Genomic DNA, 23,919 nt, shown 5'->3' on the forward strand with positions numbered 1-23,919 from the left:
TTATGTAGCGTTTCAATATCCTTCCTGACCAAATTACTGCCCAACAACTTTGTCTGCCACTACTCCCTTTTTTGAAGCTTCCACAGAAATCAGGCTGATATATTTATTTCTCATCCCTAAGAGTGTGTTGAAGGCACTTCTGTGTCATTTATCAAACTCAGACCCTAACTTCAGCTCCACTTTCTCCCTGACCAACCGAGAACACTTTTTCTCTGAACTACTTTGTCTACTGTCTGTAGTTCACAGTAAATGCCACCCTATTTTTTCTTGGCAGCAGGAGGGGTTCTCTTAATCGTTTATTTTTTTCATCAAACAGCAGCATATGCTAAAAGGTAAGTATATGTGTCTTGAAAAGAAAACTTTTGGAAAAATGTAGCATTTTTTAGTTAGCCTACATTATTATGATTTTTAATTGACAAATTAAAATTGTATATATTTATGATGTATAACATGATGTTTTGACATATGTATACATTACGGAATGACAAAATCAAGCTAATTTACATGAACCATTACCTCACATACTTATCATGTTTTTGTGATGAGAACACTCAGATCTACTCTTTTAGCAATTTTCACATATACAATTCATTAATTATAGTCACCCTTTCATATAATAGATCTCTTGAATTATCTCTCTTGTCTAACTGTAATTTTTGTAAACTTTGGCCAATATCTTCTCAATTTTCTCCCTTTCTTCCAGCCCCTGGTAACCACCACTCTATTCTCTGTTTCTATGAGTTTGACTTTGTAGATTTCATGTAGAAGGGAGACCATGAGGTATTTGTCTTTCTGTGCCTGACTTATTTCACTTAACATAAGGTCCTCCAGATTCATCCATGTTGTTGCAAACAACAGAATTTCCTTCTTCTTTAAGGCTGAATAGTATTCCACTATGCATATATACCACATTTTCTCTATCCATTCATCTGCTGATGGATGCTTAGGTTTATTCCACATCTTGGCTATTGTGAATAATACTACAATGAACATGAAAGTGTAGATCTCTCTTCTTATTTCCTTTGAATATATACACAGACAAGGGATTGCTGGGTCATACAACGGTTCTATTTTTATTTTTTCAGAATTTTTCAGAAACCTCCACAGTGTATTTAATGACTGTACTAATTTACGCTTCCACCAAAAGTGTATGAGTTCTCCTTTTCCACATTTTCATCAACATTTATCTCTTATCTTTTCTGTAGTACGTATTCTAACAAGTGTGAGGTGATATCTTATTGTGAATTTAATTTGTATTTCCCTGATGACTAGTGATGTTGAGCATTTTTTCTTGTACCTGTTTGTCATTTGTATGTCTTCTTTTGAGAAATGTCTATTCAGGTGCTTAGCTCATTTTAAAATTGAGTTATTTGTTTCCTTGTTATTGATTTGTTTAAGTTCCTTATATAGCTTGAATTTTAGCCACTTACATGTATCATTTACAAATATTTTCTCTCAACCTGTGGGTTGTCTTTTCACTCTATTGTTTCCTTTGCTGCGGAGAAATGTTTTAATTTGATGCAATCCCATTTGTTTACTTTTGGTTTTGCTGTCTGTGATTTGAGGATCATATACAAGAAATCTTGCCCATACCAATGTCATGGGACTTTTCTCCTATATTTTCTTCTAATAGTTTTACAGTTTGCAGTCATATGTTTAAGTCATTAATCCATTTTGAGTTAATTCTCATATATTGAGTGTCATAAGGATCCAATTTCATTCTTCTGCATGTGGATATTCAGTTTTTCCAACATCATTTATTAAAAAGACTTTTCTTCCACTATTTCATGTTCTGTTTATATGATCATATGGTTTTATCCTTAATTCTGTTAATGTTATGTATCACATTTATTGATTTGTGTGTTGAACCATCCTTGCATCTCAGAGCTAAATCTCACTTGATCGTGGTGAAAGATCCTTTCAGTATACTGTTAAATTTGGTTTGATAGAGAAACACAACTTCAGAGATAATTCAAGTTTAAGATGGGAAAGTCTGACTAGTCTTAATTTTTAGAGATATTTTAGCAAACTTTTTGTCAAAATACATTTTATGGACTTTTTAAGGTCATCAGTTCAGACCACAGTCTCATGGATAAAGACAAGGATCTGTGGGGAGTAGATGTTTGTATTGTTAATTACCCTGGTGAGAGGTTAGTCCTGGGGTATAAATGGAGTCTCCAAAAGTAGGTGCTATATTAGCATGAAAAATACATTTCTACCTTCCTTTGTGTCCTGGGGTCAATTTGGCCTAAACTGCAAGATGTGAAAAGATTATAAGTAGTTCCAAATGAAATGAAATATACCCTTGGCCACATAAATTACCTAGTGGAATTCAAGTGTGTGTGGATCAGTATAACAGCATATAATTCTCTGCACTACATTTACTTTCCACTAAGTTAGAACTACAGTAAATTATTCTATAAGCTACAACTTGATATATGTTGTACTAGGAGAATTCTAAGAGGGCCTGTGGCCTTGCTTAGAAAAAGCAGGTACAGGGGACAGTGGTTGCTGTTCCCACAGCCAGGGTGGAGAAAGCAATGTCAACCACTGCAAAGGATGACAAAATAAAAAGAGTCAGTCAGCTCTCACAGAGCAGCAGCTTGAAGGCACAGAAAAGACACAAGAGAGGAAGGACCAGAGGAGACATTCCTGAACGCATCTTGCAAACTCTCAGAAGTGACTATGGGATGCTTCAGGGGGGCTAACTTCAAGCTCAAGTTTGACAACCATTTATGTTGTTTGGCTTTGGTCACATGTATATCCTATTTTGTATCAGTAATTCCAGTTGGAAAAGAAACCAAACATTTCCATGAGTCTCCCATGTTACTAAAATATTTCATAAGCTCGAGCTCAGTGATGTTTTCTGATTATTTGTTCCTTAGCCTCCAGCCTAGGCATCCAAGGCAATCTGAATCCATAGAAACTTTAATAACAGTACATCGTGGACCTAACCCAAAATATTGTTCGATCTCTTATCTTTGAAAACTTCTTGAGGATTAACAATATATTTTAATACAAAAGAGATAGTATTCAACCCAGCAGGATTTTACAAAAACAAATTATAGCTCTTTGTGGTTTTTGTTAGAGATTTACATAGTCTTACCATTTAGATTTCTTCTTCACTAGACTACGAATTAGAAGTAAATATTATCCAGGGCAGATGGTGTATCCTATTCATCTTTGTATCCCAAGAATATTTTAGCTGTGTCATAAATGATTAGTGAATAAGTAGCAATGCATGAATGCATGAATGAAAAAATAAAAATGGTCACTTGATTCATAATCCCTGGCCTTCTAAAAATATATTAACACAATGTCCGGTTGAAAAGAAAGTTCCGTTTTTTATTAAAAGGAAGATGTGCTCCCTCTCCCCTCTCCCCTCTCCCCTCTCCCCTCTCCCCTCTCCCCTCTCCCCTCTCCCCTCTCCCCTCTCCCCTCTCCCCTCTCCCCTCTCCCCTCTTTCCACGGTCTCCCTCTGATGCCGAGCCGAAGCTGGACGGTACTGCTGCCATCTCAGCTCACTGCAACCTCCCTGCCTGATTCTCCTGCCTCAGCCTGCCGAGTGCCTGCGATTGCAGGCGCGCGCCGCCCCGCCTGACTGGTTTTCGTATTTTTTTGGTGGAGACGGGGTTTCGCTGCGTTGGCCGGGCTGGTCTCCAGCTCCTGACCGCGAGTGATCTGCCAGCCTCGGCCTCCCGAGGTGCCGGGATTGCAGACAGAGTCTGGTTAACTCAGTGCTCAATGGTGCCCAGACTGGAGTGCAGTGGCGTGATCTCGGCCCGCTACAACCACCTCCCAGCCGCCTGCCTTGGCCTCCCAAAGTGCCGAGATTGCAGCCTCTGCCCGGCTGCCGCCCCATCTGGGAAGTGAGGAGCGTCTCCGCCTGGCCGCCCATCGTCCGGGATGTGAGGAGCCCCTCTGCCTGGCTGCCCAGTCTGGAAAGTGAGGAGCCCCTCTGCCTGGCTGCCCAGTCTGGAAAGTGAGGAGCCTCTCTGCCCGGCCGCCATCCCATCTAGGAAACAAGGAGCGCCTCTTCCCGGCCGCCATCACATCTGGGAAGTGAGGAGCGGCTCTGCCCGGCCGCCCATCATCTGAGATGTGGGGAGCACCTCTGCCCTGCCGCCCTGTCCAGGATGTGAGGAGCGTCTCTGCCCGGCCGCCCCGTCTGAGAAGTGAAGAGACCCTCTGCCTGGCAACCGCCCTGTCTGAGAAGTGAGGAGCCCCTCCGCCCGGCAGCCGCCCCGCCCGAGAAGTGAGGAGCCCCTCCGCCCGGCAGCCACCCCGTCTGGGAAGTGAGGAGCATCTCCGCCCGGCAGCCACCTCGTCCGGGAGGGAGGTGGGGGGGTCAGCCCCCCGCCCGGCCAGCCGCCCCGTCCGGGAGGGAGGTGGGGGGGCCAGCCCGCCGCCCGGCCAGCCGCCCCGTCCGGGAGGGAGGTGGGGGGGTTAGCCCACCGCCCAGCCTGCCGCCCTGTCCAGGAGGGAGGTGGGGGTTCGGACCCCCGCCTGGCCGGCCACCCGGTCCGAGAGGTGAGGGGCGCCTCTGCCCGGCCACCCCTACTGGGAAGTGAGGAGCCCCTCTGATCGGCCAGCCGCTCCGTCCGGGAGGGAGGTGGGGGGGTCAGCCCCCCACCCCGCCAGCCGCCCCGTCCGGGAGGGAGGTGGGGGGGTTAGCCCCCCACCTGGCCAGCCGCCCCGTCCGGGAGGGAGGTGGAGGGTTAGCCCCCCACCTGGCCAGCCGCCCCGTCCGGGAGGTGAGGGGCGCCTCTGCCCGGCAGCCCCTACTGGGAAGTGAGGAGCCCCTCTGCCCGGCCAGCCGCTCCGTCCGGGAGGGAGGTGGGGGGGTCAGCCCCCCGCCCGGCCAGCCGCCCCGTCCGGGAGGGAGGTGGGGGGGTCAGCCCCCCGCCCGGCCAGCCGCCCCGTCCGGCCAGCCGCCCCGTCCAGGAGGGAGGTGGGAGGGTTAGCCCACCGCCCAGCCTGCCGCCCTGTCCAGGAGGGAGGTGGGGGTTAGCCCCCCACCTGGCCAGCCGCCCCGTCCGGGAGGTGAGGGGCACCTCTGCCCGGCCGCCCCTACTGGGAAGTGAGGAGCCCCCCGCCCGGCCAGCCGCCCCGTCCGGGAGGGAGGTGGGGGGGTCAGCCCCCCGCCCGGCCAGCCGCCCCGTCCGGGAGGGAGGTGGGGGGTTAGCCCCCCGCCTGGCCAGCCGCCCCGTCCGGGAGGTGAGGGGCGCCTCTGCCCGGCCGCCCCTACTGGGAAGTGAGGAGCCCCTCTGCCCGGCCAGCCGCTCCGTCCGGGAGGGAGGTGGGGGTGGTCAGCCCCCTGCCCGGCCAGCCGCCCCGTCCGGGAGGTGAGGGGCACCTCTGCCCGGCCGCCCCTACTGGGAAGTGAGGAGCCCCTCTGCCCGGCCACCACCCCGTCTTGGAGGTGTACCCAACAGCTCATTGAGAACGGGTCATGATGACAATGGCGGTTTTGTGGAATGGAAAGGGGGGAAAGGTGGGGAAAAGATTGAGAAATTGGATGGTTGCCGTGTCTGTGTGGAAAGAGGTACACGGGAGACTTTTCATTTTGTTCTGTACTAAGAAAAAATTCTTCTGCCTTGGGATCCTGTTGATCTGTGACCCTACCCCCAACCCTGTGCTCTCTGAAACATGTGCTGTATCCACTCAGGGTTGAATGGATTAAGGGCGGTGCAAGATGTGCTTTGTTAAACAGATGCTTGAAGGCAGCATGCTCGTTAAGAGCCATCACCACTCCCTAATCTCAAGTACCCAGGGACACAAACACTGCGGAAGGCCGCAGGGTCCTCTGCCTAGGAAAACCAGAGAACTTTGTTCACTTGCTTATCTGCCGACCTTCCCTCCACTATTGTCCTGTAACCCTGCCAAATCCCCCTCTGCGAGAAACACCCAAGAATGATCAATAAAAATAAATAAATAAATTAAAAAAAAAAAAAAAAAAAAAGAAAAGAAAGTTCCAAAGTTTCCACCAGTAGACATGACTAGCAATAGAGTTGACCTTCATTATTTGTGGATTCAGTATTTGCAAAGTCACCTGCTCCCTAACATCTATTTTTAACCCCTAGCTCAATACTCACAGCACCTTCGCAGTCGTTCATGGACAAGTGCATGAACACAGTGACAAAAAGTTTGAGACACACTGTATGCATCCCCACCTGATGCTGAACAAGGAAACGCTCTGTCCTCTTGTTTCAGCTATTATACTGTAAACAAGTGTCCTTTTCATGATTTCCTGATTTGCTGAATGCCATATTTTTCACATTTTTTGTTTGTTTTTTGGTGATTTCATAATTCAAAATAGCCCCAAATGTAGCGCTGAAGTGCTGTCCCATGCTCCTGAGCACAAAAAGGTTGCAATGGATCTTACGGAGAAAATGCATTTGCTAGATAAGCTCTGTTCAGGCATGTGTTATAGGGCTGTTGGCTGTGGGTTCAACGTTAATGATCAACGATATATATTATATAAGATGTGTTTAAACAGAAACACACTTACAATAAGGTTATTGATCAGGTGACAAAAATGTGACCAAAAACTCATAGGAATCTAACCCTGCATCTCCCCTAAAGCAAGGAAGGATTTAGTATTTGCTCCTACAGCGTTCAAGGCAACTTTATAGAATGCAACTGCAGTGAATAATAAGAATCAGCTATGTCTGCATTTTAACGATGAGAAATATGAGTCTCATTAAAATGAAGTGAATTGTACAAAGTTATAGAATAGGTTAGTCATAGAGCCAGGATTAAAACCTTGGCCTAGTTCAGTGCTCTGTCAGCTGTATCTTCAGTTCTGAAAATGCAATAAGAAAAGATAAAATACGGAATTCAGTCGGCCAGTGGCCCGCAATCCTCTTCTCTCGATTGCTCGTTCCTCGCTCAAGATGGCGCTGCTCGCGAAGCGTTCTTGGCGTTGGGCGGCTGCAGCGGCTGCTTTCGAAAAGCGCCAGCACAATGAGATACCATCTCACACCAGTTAGAATGCCGATCATTAAAAAGTCAGGAAACGACAGGTGCTGGAGAGGATGTGGAGAAATAGGAACACTTTTACGCTGTTGGTGGGACTGTAAACTAGTTCAACCATTGTGGAAGTCAGTGTGGCGATTCCTCAGGGATCTGGAACTAGAAATACCATTTGACCCAGCAATCCCATTACTGGGTATATACCCAAAGGATTATAAATCATGCTGCTATAAAGACACATGCACATGTATGTTTATTGTGGCACTATTCACAATAGCAAAGACTTGGAACCAACCCAAATGTCCAACAATGATAGACTGGATTAAGAAAATGTGACACATACACACCATGGAATACTATGCAGCCATTCTGCATCTTTCTAATGACAAGAATATTCTCCAGCATAACCACAATACTATTATTACACCCAAGGGAATTAACATTGAACCAATAATATAAAACCCATATTCAACTTTCCCACTTGTTCCAAATCTCTTTTATAGTTGTTTTTATTTTGTTTTGTTGATGATGTAGGATCCAGTCAAAAATCATGAATGACATTTTATTCCCATGCCTTTTGGTCTTCTTCAATCTGGAACGATGTCATCTCCCATCTTTGCTTTGTCTTTAAAGACATCGATATTTTTTAAGAGTTTGTGTCAGTTGTCTATAGAATATGCCACAATATGGATTTGTCTGACTGTTTTCTTATACTCCAATTAAACATTTTTAGCAATAATACTACATAGGTTACACTAAGAGTGGGCAAATAGCAATCCAAATTATTCTACTCCATTCTGTTCCCTGTAACATTAATGGCATCATCTTCAGCCATAACAGGGCTACACTCTGGGAGTAGATGACTGATGAGCTGAGAGAAAACAGATTCCTGAGGAATTCTGGATCAGAGCAGCCATATTTCCCTGAACTACAAATCTTTAGACATTTAAGTGAGAGAGAAATTTTCATTCTCTTCGAGCCATTGGCATTTCCATTACTTTCAGCCAAATCTAATAAATAAATGAAAGGATAAAATATAAAGGAGTCAGAAGAAAACTAAGTATGAAATCCAGTATATGTAAACCCTGAACTTCTAGTTATATAAATTAATAAGTAAATTTATTACTTAAACCCGTTGGAGCTGGGGCTTGTTATAATGGTTGGTATGTCTTGAAAACATTCTATCTGACACACAGCTTTTATCACATCTATGAAAATTTATAAAAACACAGAAGAAACAAATCAAATAATAGATACCAACGATAAAAATGCAAAGAAAGGTTTGTATAATAAATGAAAAAGAAATCAAAGCAAGAAAAATTAGTGACAATTGTATAAGAAAATGACATTTAGCAGCTCAATTAGGTCAAAACATGTTTATTTCTCTTTTATATTATTAGTTACCTGTAGAATCAATAAAACCTGCAAGGGACCCTATAAATAGTTATCAAATAAATTGATTACTGGATTATATCAATATAAATAAGAAGGGTAAAATTGCATTATTACTTTTTGCAGATGTACTAGAACATCTACAGTGATGGGAAAAAATCATGAGAAAAAAGAAGAAAATTAAAATGGTTGAACCAGAGATATGGGAGAACTAAGAGAAACCAATAGGTCTGGATATATTCTTTGAAATGTTCTTAACAGGTCATTCTGTATTTCTTGCAATCTAAGAAACAGATTCAAAATAACAGATTAATTGGTTTTGTGAAGCATTCTCCCCATTGGAAAGCCAAGAATGCTTGGAGACTCAGATCCTCAGAGAGCTTAAAGAGAGACAACAAACCTAAGAGAGGCTTCCTCAAGAGGAATCCACTATGTAGATAAAAAAGAAGATAAGCAAGTCACAAATGCCATCTGCCTTCACTGGTTATTTCTCCAAATAGAAAATAGAAAGACACTTTGGAGATAATATCTTCTGGAAAACACTGAAAGAGCCCCCAGAGGAGAATGAACCAAGGGCTCTTCAACTACAAAAGGATATCAGTGTGTGGACTTGTATTTCTAATACACAACCTTGAATATGGCTGGAATATTGAATTTATGTATATATTCAAGTGTATCTTTGGGTGTTTATAGTTTTATGTTCAGTGTATTTTGACTTTTACTGTTATCTGTAATAATGCCAATAGAATACATGATTTGCAACTTTAGATAAATCTGGCATCTGGGAATATTAGGCTATTCTTCTGTGCCTGTATTTTGAAATATAATTTGACAGTGTGTGAATTTGTGGAGTTTATGTGTGTAGTTTGGGGATTTTCATGTTTACAATGTAAGAGGACTAAGTTTGAAAGTCTGTAAGATGCAGAAATAAGCAATTAAGGAAGTTCTTGTCATCTTTTGCCTGAGCATGTTTTAAAACTAGAGAAATGCTCACCCCTGTAAATAGTTGAACTGTTTAATGCTATAGGAGCTTAAAAAGAGAGGATCTTTCTCATTTTTTTTCTCCTCCTTGAACACTGTGAAATTTATGGTAAAATGATAGAAAAAGAAGAAAGACTAAGTGAATCTGGTAACTAAAGAAAGAGCTGGAAAAAAGAAAACTAGAGGGCAAGAGGTGATAAGAGAGGTCACCTCTTATCAGACAGGAGACAAGTTGATGGAGAAAAAGATCTGCTATGAGGGAAAATTCTGTCTCCAGCCCTGCAGGAAGAATTGGAAAATCAGAAAAGAGTGAAAAGGGAGCTAGACTGACTTAATCTTCAGCCCAGGTAAAACTGGAAAGACAGTTTAACATGTTCTTTAGAATGATAGGCACTATCAGGAAGAGATGAAGTCAGGGATTCAGGCTCAGAGAGACAAATACTCATCCAGGATCCCAAGAGTGAGCAAGGGTGGAATATGGACTCCAGGCAAGGCTGCCTAATTTCAAAGTCCATGATATTCTAATAGAAAGGGAGATCTAGTGCTGCGATCAGATGCAGAGAGAGGTCATCTTTGCCCATTTCACGATTCCATAGTTGTGATTTTTCCTTGCCATTTCTTTTGTCTTCCAGTCAAAGGTATGCAGGCAGGATGAGTGCAAACACCTCCATGGTGACTGAGTTTCTTCTTCTCAGCTTCTCCCACCTGGCCAACCTCCAGGGCTTGCTCTTCTCTGTCTTTCTCACTATCTACCTGCTGACCGTGGCAGGCAATTTCCTCATTGTGGTGCTGGTCTCCACTGATGCTGCCCTCCAGTCCCCTATGCACTTCTTCCTGCGCACCCTCTCGGCCTTGGAGATTGGCTATACGTCTGTCACGGTCCCCCTGCTACTTCACCACCTCCTTACTGGCCAGCGCCACATCTCTCGCTCTGGATGTGCTCTCCAGATGTTCTTCTTCCTCTTCTTTGGCGCCACGGAGTGCTGCCTCCTGGCAGCCATGGCCTATGACCGCTATGCAGCCATCTGTGAACCCCTCCGCTACTCACTGCTGCTGAGCCACCGGGTGTGTCTACAGCTAGCTGGGTCGGCGTGGGCCTGTGGGGTGCTGGTGGGGCTGGGCCATACCTCTTTCATCTTCTTTTTGCCCTCTGCAGCCCCAAATGCCATCGTGCAGTTCTTCTGTGAGATCCAGCCTGTCCTGTAGCTGGTATATGGAGACACCTCGCTTAATGAACTGCAGATTATCATGGCAGCAGCCCTCCTCATCCTCTGTCCCTTTGGCCTCATCCTGGGCTCCTACGGGCGTATCCTCGTTACCATCTTCCGGATCCCATCTGTTGCGGGCCTCCGCAAGGCCTTCTCCACCTGCTCCTCCCACCTGATCGTGGTCTCCCTCTTCTATGGCACCGCCATCTTTATCTATATTCGCCCTAAGGCCAGCTACGATCCGGCCACTGACCCTCTGGTGTCCCTCTTCTATGCTATGGTCACCCCCATCCTCAACCCCATCATCTACAGCCTGCGGAACACAGAGGTCAAAGCTGCCCTAAAGAGAACCATCCAGAAAACGGTGCCTATGGAGATTTGAAAAGGGGGCGATAGTGACTTCTGTGCAGTGCTCTGAGTCAGTCCCAAATACCTAAGGATCAAAGGGTCTCCCTTAAGGTCTTTCTTCACACTAGGAGAGGGCCAGCCTGTCAGAAAGACAAACTTATCTTTGAAAAGCTACCGTAGTCAAATGCTCTCCTCAGACCCTCACAACACATACATATTCTATTCTGCTTTCTGTTGCAAGAAACAAGAAACCGAGGATGGAGGATCAATTTCAGAAGCAGAGCAAGTTGACAACCAGGGATAAAGTTACAAAATATTATCCTTATCAGACTAGCAAGGTAATAAAATTTTCAGCCACAACAATGATCCTTAAAGTCATTTGACATTTGTACGTCCTAGGTAAGGCATTTGTTTCTTGGGTGATACTACTGTTTAGTACCTTAGCAAACATAATTATACCTAATTAAATCTACTACCAGCTAAAGACAGATTCCTCAAGAAGTAAGGAGTGGCCACAAAAGTTTCAATGAAGGTAAGTTCTTATGGAAATTCACATGCCACAGAGGTTAAGAGAACAGATTTTGATGTCAGACAGACTAAAAGTGAAGTCTTATTTTTTCCAGCTAGTTAGCTAAGTGATCACAGGTGAATGATATAATCTCTCTGAGCCTTAATTTTTTTAACTTTTATTTTAGATTCAAGGGTACATGTGCAGGTTTGTTATATAGGTAAATTTCACCTCACAGTGATTATTTAGTCACCCAGGTAATAAGCATAGTACCTGATAAGCAGTTTATTGATCCTCACCCTTCTTCTATTCTCCACCCTTAATTATGTCTTGGTATCTGTTGTTCCTTTCTTTGTGTTCATGTGTACTCAGTGTTTAGCTCCCACTTTTAAGTGAGAACATATGGTATTTGGTTTTCTGTTCCTGTGTTAGTTTGCTTAGAATAATGACCCCCAGTTCCATCCATGTTGCTGCAAAGGACATAATCTGTTTGTTTTTTGTTTTGTTCTGTTTTGTTTTTATGTGAGCCTTAATTTTCTTATCTATAAAGCTGTGGTAACAACAGAGTCTAATTCATTGGGTTTTTGTGAGGATTTGTAGACTTGCAAACAATCAAGCTTAATATCTGGCACAAAATAGTATCTTGATAGATGTTTTTGTTGGCAAGTCAGACAGGTCAGCGCAAAGGCTAATGTTTGGCTCACATGGGGTGACTTTGCTGGGAAGAGAAGGGTATTTTTGAAATATCAGTGGCATTGGAACCCACAAGAGACCCAGAGGAAGGTGGAAGAAGAGGCTCTATACATCACTGTTAACAGAAATTGCTACCCAGCACAGATATGAGCCAAAAACTACCAAGACATGGAAGAGCAAATATAAGGGCTATGACATGCAGGAGAGTCAGTGAACTGCAGAACAAATAAATGGAATAAGCTGAGAGGGTGAATCAAAAACAGCCATCTCCAAGAGGCAAGTATTTATTAATAATTAAAAGTGCAATCTACATACTTTGTATCATTCCAACACTTTATTCAAATGCACCAGTATTTATTGCAAACTTTCTATGTGCCTATTGCTCTTTGGCACTGTGGAGAATATCAAGTATGTACAGGGTGGTGATTCTGTCCAGAGAGCACTTGCTGTCCTGTTAAGAAAGCACTGATTCTCATGAAACTATCAGAGAACAGTTTGCAAAGTAAGAAAACACTCAAAATGTAAAGCGAAAAGACAAAGGTGTTACTCCCTGTCCCCACCCCCCAAAAGGGGTTGTGTGGCCTTCCTCAAACTCATTTTATCAATGTGGAAAACCTCACAACTACTGCTCTTCAATTGAACAAAACTTCAATAGCGAGGAACAGCATTTAAGAAGGGTTGCCTAAAGGATTGTTAAAACAGCTTTTCCTCTGATAATTTAAAATCTAAATCTTATCCCCAGGCTAAAGCAGATGAGCACAGAGCTACACATTTAAAATGCTGAAATATTTCCACTTCCTACACATCTCCATCAACTCATCTTTCCTAGAACTGGTCTTGCTAAACAGTGTTTTGGCATTAAGCCATTGGTTTACGTTGAGAAAGATTACAAGAAGAAACATTATGAAACTCTCGGAGGGATCATTTTTCTCATATCTCAGTGATAGGAATCACTGTATTTTTCCTGTCATATAAGCAATAACTTTTCCTCACAGTTTTATGGAAGTACAATTGGCATATGAGAAATTGTACATGTTTAAGTGTGCAATTTGATAAGTTTTGACCCATGTATGCACCATGACATTATAGGCGCAATCACGAAATGAACATATCCAGCCCCCATGCTCCCTCACACTCCATTGTAATCTCTCTCTTTCACCCCTCCCTGCACTCCTCATTCCCAAGCAACCTCTGATCTGCTTCCCAGCACTATATTTTTCTTTTTTCAGAGTTTTATATAAAAGAAATTATAAAATATGTACTCTTTTTAGTCTGACTTATATTTGGAGATTTGGCCATGTTGTGGTGTGTACAGCAGTCATTCCTTTTCATTTCTGAGTGATACTCCATTGTATAGATATGACATAATTTGTTCATCCATTCACCTGCTGAAGGAAATTTGGGTTGTTTTCACAATTTGTTTATTCATTCACCTGCTAAAGGAAGTTCAGGTTGTTTCCAGTTTTTGGTTCATAGAATGAAGGTTCCATGAACTTTTGTGTACAAAGTCTTTGTATGCTTTCATTTCTCTGGGGTAAATACATAGATGTGAAATGGCTGCATCACATGGGAAGTGTATGTTTAATTTTTTAAGAAATTAAGTAATCACTTTTCCTCTTAACATGACAGCTAGCAAGTTTCCACCTGAATTTGTAACTCATCTCCAGGAAATGTGCAATTCCTCACAATATATTTTTGAGATATCTAGTTTCTGGTCTCACCTGCTGTTGTTGTTGTTGTTGTTCTATTCTACCTTTTTCTTTGTCCAGTCTCTCTCATCCTTATTTTCTGCACATTTATGTAACCCAGCACATTAGTCTTTCTGGAGCAAGACTTAGAGCCATCAATCAGTAATAAAAAAAAAAATAGACGGGAAAGTATTGAATGGAAAATCCCTGATGATATGGTTTGGCTCTATGTCCCCACCCAAATCTCATCTTGTAGCTCCCATAATTCCCATGTGTTGTGGGAGGGACCTGGTGAGAGATGATTGAATTATGGGGGTGGGTGTTTCCTGTGCTGTTCTTGTGATAGTGAATGGGTCTCACATGATCTGATGGTTTTAGAAATGGGAGCTGCCCTACACAAGCTCTCATTTTTCCTGCTACTATCCATGTAAGATGTGACTTGCTCCTCCTTGCCTTCCACCATGATTGTGAGGCCTCCCCAGCCATTTGGAACTGTAAGTCCAATAAACCTCTTTGTTTTGTAAATTGCCCAGCCTTGGGTAAGTCTTTATCAGCAGTGTGAAAACAGACTAATATACCTTGGTAAAGATTGAAGACATGGGTTGTGATCTCTACTCCGTTACTAAAACTTTACATGACCTATAGCAAACTCTTTGCATCATCTTTTTGGTTTTCAATTTCATCATCAATAAACATAAAAGCTAAATCAAATGAGCTCTGGATTGAGTTCCAGATCCACTATTCTGTGCTTATTTGTCCCAAGGACTATATGCTTCTTATAGCTGATACTCTCACAAAGAACCAGAAGGAAGATTGCAGCAAATGCTCTTTCTCCACCATAGCTACCAAGGGACCTTGAACTACATTAATCCTGGGCAATATAAGCACAGTCATTGGTTTTCAAGACAAACACCACTCAAAAGCTAGGGAGAGTCCATCAGTGATCCCCATATTGAGTCTTCCCCCACTGTATTCTACCTTCCTGAACCTCACATCTCCCTTACTCACACCTGCCGTTGCCCCTGAGCAAGCCTTGACCTGCTTCTTGAAATCCCACTGCTCTGTCCCTAATATTTCCTCCTACCAACCTTTCTCCCCTGACACTCCCTTCCTCAACTTCCCTAATCCCATGGGACCCACTCACTATAGTGCACCCCAGCTCCTGATGGTATCTGCTACCAGAAGTATCCTCATTCTTTCTTTCTTATTTTTGACAGGATTTTACTCTTGTTGCCCAGGCTAGAGTGCAGTGGCACGATCTCAGCTCACTGCAACCTCTGCCTTCTGGTTTCAAGCAATTCTCCTGCCTCAGCCTCCTGAGTAGCTGGGATTACAGGAGCCTACCACCATGCCCAGCTAATTTATGTATTTTTAGTAGAGACAGGGTTTCACCATGTTGGCCAGGCTGGTCTCGAACTTCTGACCTCATGATCCACCTGCCTTGGCCTCCCAAAGAGCTGGGATTACAGGCATGAGCCACTGTGCCTGGCCAGTATCCTCATTCTTTAGTTTTGCAGAACTGAAGTAAGAAGTGACTGTGGTATCAGGGAGGGAGGGTAGAAGTCAGATGGAAGGGAAGGGAGAAGGAGAGAAAGAAGAAACAGAGGCAGGCTGAAGAACTGAGCAGAGAAAAGAGAAAGAACAAAAAAGACCTCAGAGGAAGACTCACCTGCTCACAAGGAAAGCCATCTCTATGCATCCCAGGCCAGTCTCTTCACAGGGCTTGGAGCAACCTCCCAACCAGAGCTCACTCCCACAGTCTATGCTCACTGCTTCCCTGCATCAGCTCCTCCTGTGGCAGCATGGTCCCCCTGCCTTTCTGCTCCCCGCTGAGCTCTCTGGGATTCACAAATCAGTGCCCTAGGGAGGGCTTGGAGAGCCTAGCAGGTGGGGATCTTACACAGGGGCCAGGAAAGGCATGTAGGACTCAGGAGGAGACACTGAACAAAGGCTCTGGCTCAATCCTGGAAATGGGAGTGTGTGCTTGTCCATTGCCAGCCTCTCTGCCTCTCTAGGTTGTGTGCCCTCACTGGCCTTAACTCTTTCCAGTCAGAGAAGACTAGGAAAGAGTTGGAAGAGGAAATGTTGTAGAAGAAAGAAGAGAACTCAGGTACATCAGGGCCACCAAGAAACAGGGGCTCTGGATCTCCCAGGGACATAAGGAGAAGGATTAGGAGCTGACCAGGCTTGCTACACAAAAGATTCCAGGGTTGATCCTCTGAGAGTTGAGAAAAACAGAAGGTGGGATCTCAGTGCAAACTTCAAGCTTCAAAGATGCCACCCATCATCTATTCAACTTTTTTTTTCTTTTGGCTAACCCTGTACACTTCTTTCAAGTCTGCGAATAATTATCAAGTTCCCACAGTGTGCCTTATTCTACATAGTCCTGGCAATCTGGTCAACTTCCTTTGTATTTCTCCTCTGCTCAGCTTTTCAGTGGATCCTCTTCATTCTCCTTCACTCTCACTGCAGCCCAGACCCACTTCCTCCCTTCCCTGAGCTTCCCTTGCCTATCTCCCTCCTCATCACCCAATCCCATTTCCTGCAAGAAGAGGCAATATTATTAATCTGTCTCATCTACCATAACCACCACCTGGTTTGTGCAATAGCATTTTCTGGATTTTTCCTCTCCTGGCAGCCAGGACTGACAATGTCACCTGCCAGGAGCCTGGAAAGCCAAGCCACAACCTTCTTAGCCAATTAGAGGCACTGCAGAGAAGCAGCAGGGGTCAGGGTACTTGCACCCAAGAAAGATGGATGTATTTATTCACCATATGTGTATAGATATAGTTAGAGAAACAAGCCTCAAGGCACAGCGATTGACTGAGGTTAGACATTCGGACACTTGAGAGAATGAGGAGGTGGAAGAACAGAAGTTAAAAGTCATCTCTCTCCCATTTGCTTCAACCTCAGCATTCCTGAAAAAAACACGGTTGATAATATACCAGTCAGTGACCAAGCCCTAATGAAATGACTGACTTACCAGTACTGACTTCTCAAGAGGCTGATTTAGAGCCAAAGTGACTGCTGAGTTCTTCTGAATAAGCAGCACACCTGGTCTGCATAATAAGATCCATTTTGCAATCACCCTCTTCAGAAAGCCAAATAATAGGTCAAAACGTGGTTTAGAACCCAAGCAGCAAAAAGAACACAGTTGAGGACTCTGTCGACCATAGGCACCTTGATGGACCTAAACAAATTACTCAACTTTTCACAAGAATATTTTACCTAATAACTGGAACTTATCATCCAGAACAATGTTTTCTGCCTCTTTGTTTTTCAGTTCATGATATTCCTGTGGACTGGCTTTACTCCTAATTTCCGACCCCAATAATATCCTGGTCTAGTTCTTGGTATCTAGACCTTATTCCCCATTTGCATAAAAGAATACAAATGATAAACATAGAAACCCTAACCATCCTTGACTCCAAGGGTAAAAATACTGCCCTAGGCAATCATGATGCCTCTTATTTACTGCCTTTCAAATGGAAACTTTCTGAAGCAGCCATTGGGAAATAGTTCATTTTTGCAATGGACCACAGATACCTATACACATTGGGCTTATCATTTTGATCTTTATTCAGCTCCTAAAAATAGTCAATTTGAAAAATGGGGTTTGCATTGACAGTTTTATATTATTGATGCCAATTTGGAATTTTATACTTGATAATATTTATTTGTTGAATGAATTTGAATGAGTGGTAGAAGACTCTTCTGGCTGGAGCACTTTTAAGTCTTGCACTAGCATGGGTCTGGAAATGAACTGAAGGAGGACTAGAGATAAGCACAGGGGTGCGCCCCAATTGTGAATGAGAATGCAGGCCATATACTCTTTGGAGAATCACCATTATGGGCACTCTGGCAGTGTAAATGAGGCCATTGTAGAGTTATTCTTCTGTATTATCCAAAGAGAGGACCTAAAACAAATTAGTGAAATAAATACTGTAGGATTTCTGCTAGATGATGAGGCTTTTAATTCTTCCTGTTTCTGGGATGGCCTGGCTGGGCCTCCTTAGGAACTCAGCTCATTCCCCATTCCTCCTTGACATTGGATATGCATTCTTCGCATTCCTTGGCTTTTTCTCTGGTGTTCTATAGAAAGTAAATGAGTCACAGTTCCTTCAGTTCTTTCTTTTAGCCAGTCTATAGCAATCTACTGGTCATCAAAAAAGATCCAAAAGTGATCAACATGACCCTTTCTTTTTTTTTTTTTTTTTTTTTGAGACAGAGTCTAGCTCTGTCACCATGCTGGAGTGCAATGGTGTGATCAGCTTACTGCAACCTCCGCCTCCCAGGTTCAAGCGATTCTCCTGCCTCAGCCTCCCAAGTAGTTGGAACTACAGGTGTGCGCCACCACACCCAGCTAATTTTTGTATTTTTAGTAAAGATGGGGTTTCACCAAGTTGGCCAGGATGGTCCCGATCTCTTGACCTCATGATCTGCCCACCTCGGCCTCCCAAAGTGCTGGGATTACAGGCGTGAGCCACCACACCCAGCCACACGACCCTTTCTAAGGAAGCGAAGATGGCACATGGAGACCAAGTACAGAAATGACTACTGGGGGTCTTGGATGGCCCTCCAATGCTGTTGTCTCTCCAGTTCCTCTTGGATAATTCTGGTGTCCATGAGTTATTATGTTGCCACATTTGGATGCCCCATAAAGGTCACTTGAGAAAATCATGAAATCTGGGAAAGGAAGGGCAAGTCATAGAATCCTGCCACTATAGAATAATGTCTGACAACCAAATGATACATTCTGTTTAAGTAGGCACCAAACTGTTGGCAAAAGCCCCATTTTCGAGTTGGTCAGTTCTGGCAATTTTCTGTGTCCATTCTGCATGCCACTCAACTCCTCTAATGAATTCTTATTCCTTTTCAAGCCTTCTGTATTCCTTCTTATCATACTGGACACTTTGACCTCTGGTGTCCTAGAACTCCTGCTTCCCATGACTTCCATCTCCAGTTCCAATAAATACCTTCTTTTTAAAAATTTCCTGATATTACCCAGTAACTCTCGTCCCTATTTCCCTTTGAAGTACTCATGTTTTTTATGATCCCTTCCCCCAACACTTTTCTTGCCTTCAATGTATTTTTAATGACTGGTGACCTCTTACCTCTCCTTCTTTTACTTTAACCTCTAACTTCTCCTAATCAATATGCCTTAAAACTCTTTCAGTGAAGGCAAAACGATGAAAAAAGTAGAAATATCAGTGGTTTCCAGAGGTTACAGCAGGAGTATGGGGTCAGAGAAGGAATGATGAATAGAAAGCACAGAGAACTTTGGGGCAGTCACACTACTCTGTATGTACTAGGATTCACTTGTCCAAACACATAGAATATATAGTACTAAGAGTGAGTCCTGAAGTAAACAATGGATGTTGGGTGATAATGATATGTCAGTGTAAGTTTATCAGTTATAACAAATTACCACTCTAATATGGGATGTTGTTAGTAGGAGAGTCCACCTAGGGAGGAAGGGCAGGAGGTATACAGAAAACCTCTCTACTTTCTGTTCAGTTTTACTATTTAAAGAAAAGGAAAGAAGAAGAAAACTTCAAATACCTCCCTATAATCCTATACTAAATGATACTCTAGCAATCTTGCCCTCTCTTAATTACCAGAAGTTTCTAATCTCTACATATGTTAAGTACTCAAAAAATATTTCAAAAAATCAAATATCAAAAATAAATTACTCAAGCTACGTCTCACAAAAAGTGTCTTTCTTTCCCAGTTATGATTTTTCTTCCTTCTTCTGATATCCTCACAACTGAACATTTCCTTCAAATACACCCACCCACCCATAAATGACCAATCTTTCTCTTTTTTTTTTGTTGTTTTGGAGATGGAGTCTCGCTCTGACTCCCAGGCTGGAGTTCAGTGGCATGAGCTCGGCTCAATGCAACCTCCACCTCCTAGGTTTAAGCAATTCTCCTGCCTCAGCCTCCAGAGTAGCTGGGACTACAGGCATGCACCACCACATCCAGCCAATTTTTGTATCTTTAGTAGAGATGGGGTTTTTCCATGTTGGCCAGGCTGGTCTTGAACTCCTGACCTCAGGTGATCTGCCTGCCTCAGCCTCCCAAAGTGCTAGTATTACAAGCGTGAGTCACCGTGCCCAGCCCAAATGACCATCTTTCTTACCACTCATCCACAAAGCTCACAAAATGAGAAGCTGCTCAAAACACTGAGATGCCCCTCTAGGCTGGTAACAGCGTGACTTAGAATAAGTCCTCCAACTTTGTAGCTTTCTCACCCAAAAATGGGCCTGTGGCAGCACAGTTTTATGAGTAACTAAGATATGGGATGTTGAAAGACCCTAGAAAAGCAAAAAAAAACACAACAATGGTCATTGTTAAAACAGGGGACTACATTTGTCCTTGGTTCCACCACTGTCCCACAGCCCCAGCTGGTAGTTTGGCTTCTCCCATGCAGCCTCCCTCTTTGGCCCAACCATAGTATCAAAACTCTCAACAGCTATCCCAGACCTGCTGGGTCATCCCTCACAACAGAAACTCAGTGTTTGGGTAGAGTGGAGAGGCTTGTAGTGATCTTAACTTTCCTGAGAATGCTCAGCCTAATTATGTCCTGGGTATAGAATCCAACCTCATCCTTGAAAAACTGAAAGCTGTCCACTGCAATAATCCTAAAATATTTTATTGGAATCTTAAAAGCAGACATATGTTCATTACAACATCCACTGCTCTGTTAAGTACTCCATCTGGCATAGCACAGAATATGGCAACAATGTCCAAGCTGAGAGACAAATCAACAATGCAATTCCATTCACAATAGCCACACACACACACACAATACCTAGGAAAGCAGCTAGACAGAGAGATGAAAGACCTCTACAACAAGCAAGCATTACAAAACACTGCTGAAGGAAATCAGAGACAACACAAAAAAAAATGGAAAAAATATTCCATGTTCATGAATAGGAAGAATCCGTATTATCCAAATGGTTATATGGCCCAAAGTAACTTACAGATTCAATGCTATTCCTATTAAACTACCCATGACATTTTTCACATAACTAAAAACAACTATTCTAAAATTCATACGTAACCAAAAAAGAGCACAAATAGCCAAAGCAATCCTAAGTAAAAAGAACAAAGCTGAGGACATCACATTATCCAACTTCAAGCTATACTACAAGGTTACAGTAACCAAAATAGCATGGTACTGTTACAAACACAGATACATAGACCAATGGAACAGACCAGAGAACCCAGAAATAATGCCGCACACCTACAACCATCTTATCTTCAACAAAGTCAACAAAAATAAGCACTCACTATTCAATAAATGGTGCTGGGCTAACTGGCTAGCCATATTAGGAAGATTGAAACTGGACCCTTTCCTTTCACCATATGCAAAAGTCAACTCGAAGTAAATTAAAGATTTAAAAGTAAAACCTAAAACTATAAAAACCTTGGGAGAAAATCCAGGAAATACCATTCTGTACATACAAATGGGTGAAGATTTCATGATAAAGTCACCAAAAGTAATGGAAACAAAAACAGAAATAGACAAGTGGAACTTAATTAAACTAAAGAGCTTCTGCACAGCCAAAGAAACCATCAAGACAGTAAATAAACAGCCTACAGTATGGGAGAAAATATTTGCAAACTATGCATCTGACAAAGGTCTAATATCCAGAGATTATAAGGAACTTAAAGAGAAAAAAAAATTTTTTTAAAGGGCAAAGGACATGAACAGACACGTCTCAAAAGAAGACATACATGTAGCCAAGAAGCACATGAAAAAAATGCCCAATATCACTATTCATTAGAGAAATGCAAGTGAAAACCACAGTGAGATACCATCTCACATCAGTCAGAATGACTCAAAAAATAACAGATGCTGGAAGCATCGTGGAGAAAAAAGGAATGCTTATACACTGCTGCTGAGAATGTATGTTAGCTCAGCCACTGTTGAAAGTGGTTTGGAGATTTCTCAGAGAACTTAAAACTGAACTGCCATTTGACCCAGCAATCTCATTACTGGAAATATACACGAAGGAATATAAATTATTCTACCATAAAGAGTCATGTATGTGTATGTGTTCACAATAGCAAAGACATGGAATCAACCTAAATACCTATCAACAGTGAACTGGAGAAGAAAAATGCATGGTACTTATATACCATGGAATACTATACACCCATTAAAAATGAAATCATGGCCTTTGCAGCAACATGGATCCTGAAGGAGACCATTATCCTAAACAAATTAAAGCAGGATTGGAAAACCAAATACTGCATGTTCTCACTTATAAGTGGGAGCAAAACATTGAATACACATGACCACAAAGAAAGTAACAATAGACACCAGGGCCTACTTGAGTCGGAAGAATGGCAGGATGGTGAGGGTCAAAAAACTACCTATTGGTTACTGCGCTCACTACCTAGGTGACAAAATCATTTGTACACCAAACCCCAATGACACGCAATTTACCCGTGCAACAGACCTGCACCTGTGCCCTTTGAAACTAAAATAAAAATTAGGGGAAAAAAAAGGAGAAGAGAGATAAAAGGGCAAACAAAAAAATTGTTCAAAAAATGTCGGCAAAATTTTTTCAAATTAGATAAAAATAGCAATCCACATTATCAATACCACATCTACATACATCATAAACTGAGAAAAACAAAGATTTAAAAAGAAAAATCTGAAAACCCGCTGAAGCGGTAGAGACATATTGCATAATAAGGAATAACAATAAAAATGACTGCCAACATCTCAACAGAAACAAAGGGAGTCAGAAAGCTATGAATTATCTTTAAAATGTGAAGAGAAAAAAAATCTGCCAACTTAGAATTACCCAGTGGGGGAAAATAATCTTTCTTAAATGAAGGCAAAATAAAGCCATCTGAAATTAAAAAGAAGCTGAGAAAATTTGTTGCCAGAAGATACTCACTGAAAGAATAAAAAAGGATAAAGGAAGTTTTTCAGGCTATAGAGAAATTATAATATTTGGAGTTTCAAATCTATGAGAAGGAATGAAATACTTTCAAGATTGGAAACATAAGAGTGTATATAAAAGTTATCTTCTTCCTTTTCTTAAATTCATTAAAAGTCTAAAAATAATGATAATATATTACAAGGGTTGTAACATATGTAAAGTAAAACACGGCAATAGCTGCACAAAGAATGGGAGGAATTATAACTAATTTTATTATTATCAGATGTTTATATTCTATGTTAAAGGGTATTGTATTAAGTCAGAATAGACTGTTATAAGTTCAGGATCCATATGGTATCCCCAAGAAAAAAACTTGCACTTTACATATAAAGACAGCTTAATCATAAATACACTTATAGATTAAAAATAAAATTATAATATAAATTATAAAATTAATAAATATAAATTAATATATATACATTAAAAAGAAAATTCACCAGATATGGTGAATTAAAGAGGACAGCAAATCCTTCCTTCCTCCACCTCACAAATAAATTATAAAACCAGAAAAATTGTCAAAAACAATCATTTCAGGTGTCTGGAAATAAACCAAGGCAAATAATAAATTGAGAACCACTTTTTCATAAAGCAGTGCTAGAAGCTTAGGTAAGAATCATAGGTAACTGTGCCTGTCTTATGAAAAGTGCTCCAGTACTACTCCAACTCAGTTGATGGTAGTTTTGCCAGTCAGGAATGGCCATGAAAATCAACAATTACACTATTAAAGAGGGTTGAGATGATTTGGAACAAAGATAAAAACTCATGCCCAGGGTTTATGTCAGTAAAACTAACAAACTCAATCGTGTTTAAGGCTCAGGTATCCAGAGGTTACAGTTTTAATGAGGCGAACAGTGAACCTATCAGAAATGTAATGAGAAGATGCTGGGAATTAGATAGCTATAGAAGAATTAGATAAGATCTCTACACATTCCTGACTGACTGGGAAACTACAGGCATGTACAGAAGAAACATGAGAGAAACCAACACGAAGTAAAATCCAAGACAAACTTAAAAGCTGTCTGAATTTGAATATGGTCCCAACACAAACACAGATGCATTAGCAGAGAATGGAAGCCTTTTGAACTCAAAATATTTGACCAAAACCTTCACCCAATCATTGACTGAACACTAAGCTGTGCAAGAACAGGGGAAACTTCTGGGATC

At 42.1% G+C, this 23,919-nt stretch overlaps 2 protein-coding genes across 6 annotated transcripts in view; one reads left to right on the plus strand and one right to left on the minus strand.

Moving 5' to 3' along the window:
* OR11A1 (olfactory receptor family 11 subfamily A member 1) overlaps nucleotides 1–23,919 on the minus strand; it is a 54,680-nt gene that overhangs the window by 26,360 nt on the left and 4,401 nt on the right. The window contains exons 1-2 of one of the 5 annotated variants that reach the window (XR_010134234.1): nucleotides 19,935–20,103; nucleotides 17,414–17,885 (exon numbers count right to left, since the gene is read on the minus strand). The exons of 3 other annotated variants lie outside the window; for them this stretch is intronic. The gene's annotated coding sequence lies outside the window, so the exon portion shown is untranslated. Of the gene's footprint in view, nucleotides 1–17,413; nucleotides 17,886–19,934; nucleotides 20,104–23,919 lie in introns of those variants that run through there. One more of the 5 variants, XR_010134236.1, reaches the window with a different exon arrangement.
* Nucleotides 10,000–10,938, plus strand: OR10C1 (olfactory receptor family 10 subfamily C member 1). The gene is given in 1 exon segment (XM_019030270.2): nucleotides 10,000–10,938. A coding segment is annotated over 1 exon segment (939 nt).

Source organism: Gorilla gorilla, chromosome 5, assembly GCF_029281585.2.
Source record: "Gorilla gorilla gorilla isolate KB3781 chromosome 5, NHGRI_mGorGor1-v2.1_pri, whole genome shotgun sequence".
Classification (NCBI taxonomy): domain Eukaryota; kingdom Metazoa; phylum Chordata; class Mammalia; order Primates; family Hominidae; genus Gorilla; species Gorilla gorilla.